The 9,738-nt window shown below is 44.6% G+C and overlaps 1 protein-coding gene across 1 annotated transcript; it reads left to right on the top strand.

Moving 5' to 3' along the window:
• LOC308124844 (armadillo repeat-containing protein 1-like) lies at positions 1 to 6,353 on the top strand. The gene is made up of 7 exons (XM_080488194.1): positions 1 to 215; positions 1,378 to 1,574; positions 1,654 to 1,745; positions 2,524 to 2,713; positions 4,177 to 4,293; positions 4,521 to 4,595; positions 5,645 to 6,353. Exons 2-7 carry the CDS (start codon positions 1,413 to 1,415, stop codon positions 5,834 to 5,836), a joined length of 828 nt encoding a protein of 275 aa, XP_080344320.1. The 5' UTR covers positions 1 to 215; positions 1,378 to 1,412; the 3' UTR covers positions 5,837 to 6,353.
• Positions 6,354 to 9,738: the final 3,385 nt, after the last annotated feature.

Below are 9,738 nucleotides of genomic sequence, written 5' to 3'. Positions count from 1 at the left end.
GCGCGCCCTGGATGCTGTCTTTTGGCAGGAAGCATTGTGCGCTGGACTGCACGGGACTCATAAACATCTGCTGTAAACATCACCGGAGCGGACATAAACCCCTGAATCCCCCCGCTCTGTGTCCGCCTGCTCCCGGGACGCCACTACCAGGCGGCGCTGCGGCTCATGTGGGCCTGACGGGGAGAGGAGCCGCTCGGTGCCGGTGACCGACAGAGGTGAGGTTGTTAGCTGTTAGCATTAGCATCTGCAGGCAGATGCTCTGACCCGAAATACAGCACCTGGCAGCCGGGGGGACGGGTGTCATTATACCCGAAGACGCATCCCCTCCATGTTAAAGTTAATTCAAGGGCTCCCCCCCTTGTACCACACACACACACACACACACACACACACACACACACACACACACACACACACACACACACACACACACACACACACACACACACACACACACCTGACAGGAGTGGATGACCCAGGTGACAACACCCAGGTATAGCCACCCACTTGTGACTCAACACCTTTAAAATAGTTTTTACACTGGATGGTAAAGTGTTGTAGTCAAGACCAAGACCTTGACTTTGTGTTATTGAGCACTGTGTGGATAAATGTTTGTGCGTGGGCATTATGGGTTTTCTGAAAAGCCAACAACTCCTCTCTAATCATGCACATAATCATCCTTGGCTGATTATGTAGATGTTCTTATTGATTTAATAATGAACAATCTGCCTGCCCCCTCAAATTTGGATGTGTTGTATTAGAACGTGTGTGTTGCAGCCCTCAGCATCAAATGGACATGTTTGGAGCTCGACTGGAGCAAATCTTTTCTTTTTGCTGAGCACTGTGTGAAACTACAAAGACATAAATACATGTGCATCAGCTGCACAACCAAAACATATTCCAACTCCATTCCATCACTGTATATGGAATATTGCGCTCCGCCCACTTCGAACATGAACAGACGCAGTTTAAATACACAGAACTACCTCTCTCTGCCCACCAAGGGTGCACATATATTTCTTCTTCACTCTCCTTCAACCACTCCAACCCAACGTACCGTAATGCTCCTGTGAGCTTGATCTGCTGCTGGCGTGCGCGTTGGTTGTGTCAAACGTGGGGTCTGACATTTACTCAAGTTATATCAGGGGTTAAGACAACGCCGAAACTTGTATGATGCTCAAAAATGAAACAAAACTCTGTTGGCTGCTAACAGTGTGGTTTTTTCTCAGGTTAGAGGTTTGATGTCATTCATGTCCACTGAAACACAGATTAACATTCCAGTCAGTCTGTAAATGCAGGGGGAGAATGTGGAGCCCCAGTGGCCCTTACCCGCTGCTTTGTTATTCTTACGTGTGTGTGTGTTGCTGCCATCTGCAGCCTGTCCTTGTATGGGTGAGTGACCGTCCACCATCATGAGCGCCGAGCCGGACGCCCTGGCCGTGGTCAACCAGCTGCGGGACCTGGCCGCAGACCCAATGAACCGCCGGGCCATCGTCCAGGACCAGGGCTGCCTTCCAGGACTCATCCTCTTCCTGGACCACCCCAACCCTCAGGTGGTCTACTCTGCCCTCCTGGTGAGCTGTGCCCCCGACAAACCCATGGATATGTTTGCCGCGTAGCGTTTCGCATGCCTGACTGCGGCTGTCGTTCCAGGCACTCCGGTACCTGGCAGAATGCCGAGCTAACCGAGAGAAGCTGAAGGGCGAGTTGGGGATGATGCTGAGCCTCCAGAACGTCATGCAGAAGTGAGTGCGGCATTTCTCTGGACAGGGTTTACTCGAATGACACACATCTGCAGTTTTATGTTCCATGTATCAACAGCTTTCTTATGCTGTTAATTCAATTCAACTCAGACATGTAACAGTGAAACATGGTGAGTGTAGGTCTCCCAGCAGTCTGAACCTATAGCAGCTTGACTAGAAACTGGTCCAGGGAGGCCTGAAGCAGCTCTGACTGTAAGATTTATTATAAACTTTAAAAGTAGAGACTGTCAGCCCCCTGAACTGAAACTGGGATCTGGTTCCACATGAGGATCCTGAGAGCTGAAAGCTCTGCCTCCCATTTTACTTTAAGAAAACCAAGGAACCTCGAGTAAGCCAGCACTCTTAGAACAGCGTGTTCTTCTGGGGAGATGTGGGACTAACAGTTCTTGTCACTGTTTGGTTGGTTAAATATCTGGTTCATTGGTGTGCACTGCTGAGTTTGATATTTCAATTTGAGCGTCTTCAAAATAAATGATATAATGTATGAAAAAACCTCAGTTACTTAAGTTTGCTATTTCGCTCACCTCTAGCCTGGTTGTTAAGAGCTATATAAGTTAAAAAAGGATTTTAAATTCTGGAGGTCAAAGTAATACCTTCCAGTGTTACTATGTGTTTACAGCATGTTATCATAGGATGAAGTATGAGATGAAGTGAATTTAATAAACTTTGTATGCAAGGTTTAATTGGTAATCGTGTTGATTGATTGTGCTGAAATGTATCAGCAGACTGATCTGACCTTGTCTCTTGTCCCGTCATTGAGGTCTACGACTCCCGGGGAGACGAAGCTCTTGGCCTCTGAGATCTACGAGCTCCTGCAGGCGTCGGGGAGCAGCGACTCCGAGCCAGCCGAGGAGACTGTGAGCAGCCGCCGTAAGGCCCAGTTCTTCCTGGGCTCCACCAACAAGCGAGCCAAGACCGTCATCCTCCACATCGACGGGCTGGATGACTCGGTGAGTGTCGGCTCTTTCAATCATTCAGTTACTACTCAGTCGGGCTCTGTGTGTAACGGTTCAGAACGCAATGTTCACAAAAATCACAACTGTTTGCTTATTGAACGTTAACTAGGGCTTGATAGGGATCATTTGTGGGTCGATTCAGATATTATGGAATAAAAAAAATTCTGATAACCGATACATCAGATGTAAATACGCTGATAAGTAATGATGTGTGTCGATGAGTCACATCAAACAAGGCGACGTCTGTTCAATGTTGCAACAGTGATAAAGGCATGGATGTAGAACGAGCTAACATATGTCAAGCGTAAATGACACGAGGCACATCGTGGGAGATGGGAAACTTATTGAGATGTTGTTTACTTCACAAACTAGTTCACTCATCAACTGAGGTAAACCGCTCGCTTCGGTAAATGCAGCGTCAGCCTTTCACTCTTCACGACTTCACTCTGCTGGGAGTCAGAGCATCCTCTACTGGTTACGCAACGTTTCAATTTCCTAATGAAAAATAACTGAACATTGGCATCTATTGGGCAACTTTTGTCCGATTATTCTCTAACGGCTATAATGGACCGATTAAATCGGCCGGCCAATTACTTACAAACCAGAACGGAAAAACTGAATTCAGTCATTCAGTATTTTACATTCTTAAATGAAAAGCAATAAATATGCACACCATTCTAAGGCACCATGAAAATGAAAACACAAAACTTTGTGTTTTGGTGGTCTGTTTACACAACAATGATGCTCAGAGATACTGAAAATGCAATTTTTTGAAAACAATCGATCTCCGTGGAAACAAGAGAAGATGCAACTTTTTTGAAACGCTGCATGTGCAGCACGGCCGTAGGAAATAATTCTCCTGCACATGTGCGGGTAGAAAGACAATGTCCGAATGTCCTTGTCCTCTCCATTGTTAATGTTCAAAGCATATTGTTCTCAGCGCATTTGTGTGTGGTTTCATTACATAAACAAACAACAGCAGCAACTAGTGGCCCAACTTGAAAACTACATTGTTTTCAGTTTTCTGTCGATTTCAAAATGTTGCCGTGTAAACGAAAACGCAAAATCGATGTGTTTTCACTTGACATTTTGTCATGTAAACAGGTAAAGGTAAAGTTTTTGTTGTTGTTCAAACCTGAACAAACTCAAGTAAAATATTGAATTAAATAAAAAGTCAAAATATTTTTGGATCTAATTGTTTGTGTTTAATACTTTTGAAAGTTGTTGCTGCTTCGAATGCGATCCCATATAGACGTGGCTGTGAGGTGACATTCATGGGAAGAAACCTTTTAAGAAGTTTAAGATGTTTTCTGCTTTTCAGCCACCACTTTAAAAGTGTCTCTGGTCTGCTGACATGTGCAACTGTTATACCTGTGTTACTTGTAGATTAGTGCTCTTGAAAGTAAATGTTTTTCACATTATCACGTAATCAAGCCAACGTGTGTCGTCCCTGGCAGAGTCGCAGAAGTCTTTGTGAGGAGGCCCTGCTGCAGATCAGAGGAGTTATCAGCTTCACCTTCCAAATGGCCGTGAAGCGATGTATCGTCCGCATCCGCTCAGATCTGAAGGCGGAGGTGAGGCTTGACCACACATTTACACCACACGGCTGACACTGCCGTCTGTCATCATTTGTCTCATACAAAAAAACAAAAAGTTTTCCAGAGTTCCTGGAAAAACAGCTGGACTTCATAAGTGGCAAAATACTTGTTATATTTCTAACTAGAAAGACTTGTGATTCATAAATCCAGCAGAACGTAGAAATGGTGACAGCGGGATTGAGTGATGGTCTTTCTGTGTTCAGGCTCTGGCGTCTGCCATCGCTTCCACTGAGGTGATGAAGGCTCAGCAGGTGGTGAAAGCAGAAAATGGAGAAGAGGTCAGTGTTATTCTGCGTCAACTGTTGCCACAGACAGAGTAATCAACATCCATGACTCGTAAAAGCTTGGAAACTGCGTTAAAAAGAAATCTAAATATAGCCCATATTCATTTAAAAATGGTAGGATTCAAGTTTGTATCCATGGCAGAAGCTGTTTTCAGGATAGTTTATCCAATCCTGTTGTCTTTGTGGTACTTTCATGTTTTCCATCATTTGAATGACCGAGCCTCAGTTATCCTCAACTACCTCATGTTTAAAGTTGTCTGAGGGACACAGAGAGACTGGACACTGGCACCACATCTGAGGAGACAGAAGCAGGTTCACCTCTGCTGTGGTGACATGACGCAACGTTTACTCAACATAATACCTTGATGATTTTCTTTTTGCCATAAAAGCTCAGAAAATCTGAGCTGAGATGATGTTGAAGACCAGCAGAGGGCAGCAGAGTGACAGTAATGTTTAAAGAACATCAGTAGAAGCCACAGCTGGCTCATGAGTGAAGAGCTATAGAAGACTAAATGTGCCATAATTAAATAAGTAAATACACCATTAAATAATTACTTAAATGTGTCATTAAGAAATTTAAATTGGAAATAGAATAGAATATCTCTCACTACTGAAGCAGAACCCAGTCTTTACCTTGGTTTTTGCCTGTTCCAAATAAAGTTTTGTTAAGTAAAATATCTAAACCAATGTAGAGGTGTTCAGTGTAGCAATAGGAACTATTGTTACCAACTTTTCGCAAAATAATTCTTACCAGGATTGCATGACATTTTCAGGGATGATATGTCTTCATCCAAGGATGGTCCCATTCAATTTTGAGAGCTTATTGGGTCAGTGCTACACCTAATGTGCTGAAGTATTTCTAACAGGTGCTGTTAAGTTGCAGCAAGTATGTAATTATTTCATGATCTGAAACTAGAGGACCCAGAAAGTTTCCCTGTGGGACGCCACGTGCAGCTCTTTACTGGGATCAGAGCTTATCGCCAGTCCCTTTGATTCCTAAACCTTCTGTGAGTGTCTGTGGACTTTTCCCTGTGTGTCCACAGGTTCTGATCCCTTTCCCAGAGGACGGCTCTGTGGAGGTGGAGCAGAACATGGACCTGCCGGACTACCTGCCAGAGGACGAGAGCCCGTCTCAGGAGCCTGACAAGGCAGTGACTCGCGTGGGTTCAGGCCAGGATGGGGCCACTTGGCTCGGAGCCGCCGCCAACTTCCTGTCCCGCTCTTTCTATTGGTGACCCCCCCCCCCCTCGAGCGAAAAAAAAGCAAACAACCCACAACAATCCCTCTGTTAAACATCCCGCCATCGCTCTTGACTGAAATCAACAATCTGCCAAAAATGCACCGCTGAAGCGACGGCAAGGACAATGAGAGAGCAGCTCCCCTACCTCTGCACAAGCGGATTGCTCTGCAGCACCACTTTAACCCCAACCCCAACCCCACCCCCCCATCCCCGGAGTCCATCGGTTACAAACCACATTGTCTTAACAGACAGGAGGTGTCCTGCAGCGACGTGAACAAATGACTGAGCGGGAGTGTAGAGGACGCCCTCTCCTCCTCCTCTGACCCTCTCATTATTTATTGAAGCAGCCTCGGAGCTCGCTTTACTGTGCCTTTATTTTCTCTGACCCACAAACACCCTGCGGACGTCGCTACGGGCCCAGTGCGTCTAAAGTAACATCCACTCCTGTATTGTGGCCATTGACGCTTCAGTACTGATGTTAAACAACTGACAATAGTTTTAACCTTTTTTTAAAAAAAAAAAAAAAGAAGGGGAAAAAAAAAAGCTGCTGCCAAACCATCGACTCCGGATCAGTTTTCAGGTCTTAACACAAACCACATGTAGCCCAGATTATGCGACCAGTTCCCACACTGTTGGAGCTTTGCTCACGAGGCTCCGTTGTTAATCACACACAAAGCGCGTAAACACTCCCGGCTGTTTGTCTTTACAACTATTTGCTGAATACAGGGAGTCTGTTGGAAAGTCCAGTTAAACCACAGCAAAGGAGCAGATGCATGCTGGGAAAAGAAAGGTGACTCAATGCAAATGACAAAACTGTCACAAGAGGTTCAACTCTCTAAACTGGTGAAATCAGTCTGCTCTCTTTTGTACCTAGCTCTCTTTTGTACCTAGCGGACTGCCTGATCGCTTTTTATCGTTCTGAGCAATTGTTCCCTCTAAGTAGGTCAATTCAGTCATCTGGTGGCAATTTCTAGTTACCGTAACATTTCCACGTGAACCTACTTTAGTAACGTTTCTCTTCAGGCCATCTTGACAACAGTGTGGGTGGTTTGGCTCCTCGATTCACTCTTCCAGGGTCAAACTGGTTTCCAGAAATCAATTATAATACTTTGTGTGACTTAATTTTTTCTACACGATGACGTGGGCACAAAGGTAATGTTGTAATCATTCATTCCGCACGAACTTGGAGATTCTCAAGGCTGTCTGACACGTTGGTGCCAATTATCCTGTCTCCATGGTATCCCAATACTTGTAATTTGAATAATTACTTTTTAATTAATTAATATTTATATCCTCATAAAGCTCTCAACGACATTGACTTTAAGAGAGGTTTTATTGTACCAAACAACTAATTGGCAGTTAGTCAAAGTATTTGCATGGTACTCTTTATCCCAAGGAAACTCATGTTTACAACATCTATTTCTTGTTAATCTTGTCTTTAGCTCACGGCAGTTTGTGGTAACGGTTCACATTGTAGTTGGTGTTGGCTTGAGAAAAGACTGCTGCAGTTGTTTGGAAAATTTTTAAGTTGTCGCCTTGCGATCGGTCCGTATTGTCGAGTAACGTCAATGGCTACAACACAGTGTGTGAGTGTGAAACCCAGAACTTTGACTGACGAGACACATTATCCTCTTCGCTTTGCCCGTGAGGCCGAGCGGCCTGCTCCACTGTCCTTTCGTCGCTGCCTGGACTCGTGAGTCGCCCCTGAGCAAACGTGGAATCGTCTTCTGTGCTCTGAAGCGCTGATAATGACGGTCAGCGGTCAGAGGAACCCAAAGGTCATGTTTGAATACCGTCGGCTCTGAGCTCCGCCTGATCAGTGCTTTGCTCCCTAACTTGGAGTCTCCCGGACTGTCGCCATGTTTACACCCCGAACAAAATGCCTTCAAAACTGAATTCTCGCGTAAACCTGTGGATCAAAGCTGTCGGGTACCTGCTACCTGCTTCACCTCGGATTTCTGCAGGAGAAAAAAAAGAGTCAAGAAAAAACTTGTTTTTGCACAGTTGCTTTGAGATGCATGCTGGACTGGTCACCGTATCGACTTTCCCGCAGTGTGAAAAACGGTGGCAAGAAAGTGTGTGATACATTTGGAATTTCTTAGATTTCTGCATTATATTTGGCCGTAAAATGTGATGATCTCCGTATACAAGTCCCAAGTATTATCAATCATAACTGCCATTGAAATTCTAAAATCAAGAGCTGCGGGACCAAATCCAGTGAAACCTGGTCAAACCTTCTTTCAACCGAGCTGATCAAATCTGTTCAGGAGGAACTTTGGACCATGTTCACAGAACTACTTGAGTTGATTGATAATAGATCTTTTTTTTTTTATTCATGTCTGGGCTCTGATCATGTTTCATGAGCATCTGTAGCAGAAAGCCAGGAAATTCTAAAAGGTTCCCGTACTGGCTGCTGTAGAACGTGTGATGGTCAGATCCGATGGTTTGAAATAAGTTGAGTGACACCAGACAGAAAAGAGCTGCATGTGACCTTGAGTATTCTTGTCATTCCCCCTGGTGATGGAAACCGCTCACATTCCTGTTTCTTCTTCTCACGCCATCTTATCTTCACAATAACAAGCTTCTGTCGATCTCCACCGGACGGGAAGGAGCAGAGCGTTTTTCCACGCTAGGAGTACAGTGCGAAGAGAACGATTAATTCCTCAGACTCCAGATGACCTTTAATAACCTTGTACAGATTTCTACTGTCCTGACGTGGTGCTGTTTTCAATGTGTGTGCTCACTGGTCATACTGTTACTGGAGGTGGGCGGCAAGACTCGGCACCGACTGGTGTACAAGACGATAGTTTGAACCTGCAGTATGTTTTCCTTTTCCAAAAACACTGCGAATGATGCTCTGCGTCCTCTCAGTCACTTCACGAGTCGTCTCAACAGCAAAAAAAACTAACTTCTTACTTTGTGTGATAACATTTATTTACTGCCTGGCAGAAAGGGCCCTCTAGTGGTGGTGCTATTTATGACTGGCACAATAAAGAAATTGTTTAAAGAAGTCATATTCTCCTGCTTTTCAACACTTTCACATGGTCTCGTTGGTCCAAAAACATTGTTTTGCAAGTTTATTGCCCCAAATCCAGTTTTTTCTTGATTTTCCTCCATTTGAATATTGGATCATAGCAGCTGCATTCAGAATCTGCTGTGTCTGTGTGAGCTGGACTGGCTCCGCCCACACTTGCCCATCTTGGGAAGAGGAGGAAGTACTTCCTCTCGTGGTGCCATGTACCAGAGCAGAGCTGCCTAATTGTGGGAGGAGTCAAAGGGAGGGCCGACCTTGATTGGGATTGGCTAAACCCCCGATGACACTAAATGAGATTTGATTTCTAATTAGCTGGTTGGAGCAACATACTTTTTAAAACTTAATACCAACTCAGGGAGAGAAATTACTGACTTTCTTCACTTCTGGAGCGTCATTCCAGGTGTGTGGACATTATTACTGTTGGAAAATCTTTAGGAAGTGAATTTAGTATAATATGACCTCTTTAAACCAACGTTAAAAATCTGATTTTTAAATCAATGTAACTAAAAGATAATGTTATTTTTCTTGATGACAGCGGTTCATCTTATTCTGTTGCTCACGGAGTGTGATGAAGTTGTTTGTCACTCCAGTGCAGTTTTAGAGACGCGAGAAAAGCCTCATGGGAGTCATGTCAAATTTTCTATTCCACATTTTTAAACGCACTATTTCACAGGCTTCACTGTTCTTCACTGTTGATCGCAGCTGCGGGTTTCCCATAGAGACGGGACTCCTCAGTGGGGACCAGAGATGGGAGGAATATTTTTTACATTTAGTTGTTTTTGTCTCTAATTTGATTCCCCGGTGAGGATTTGACTTTTGACTGCAAAGCCGAGATGGCGGCCGTTGACTGTGAAAAGTGTCTA

This window comes from Lipophrys pholis (assembly GCF_963383615.2).
Source record: "Lipophrys pholis genome assembly, chromosome: 1".
NCBI lineage: Eukaryota > Metazoa > Chordata > Actinopteri > Blenniiformes > Blenniidae > Lipophrys > Lipophrys pholis.
Note: the sequence above shows the minus strand (reverse complement) of the source record. Positions and strands in the feature narration are given on the sequence as shown.

What these genes read in the sequence shown, in the direction of transcription:
- LOC308124844 (XM_080488194.1), top strand. Translation starts at nt 1,413, where the DNA reads ATGAGCGCCGAGCCGGACGCCCTGGCCGTGGTCAACCAGCTGCGGGAC. An exon ending in TGGTCTACTCTGCCCTCCTG is followed by an intron (nt 1,575 to 1,653) that starts GTGAGCTGTGCC and finishes CTGTCGTTCCAG; the next exon opens with GCACTCCGGTACCTGGCAGA. An exon ending in GCTCAGATCTGAAGGCGGAG is followed by an intron (nt 4,294 to 4,520) that starts GTGAGGCTTGAC and finishes TTCTGTGTTCAG; the next exon opens with GCTCTGGCGTCTGCCATCGC.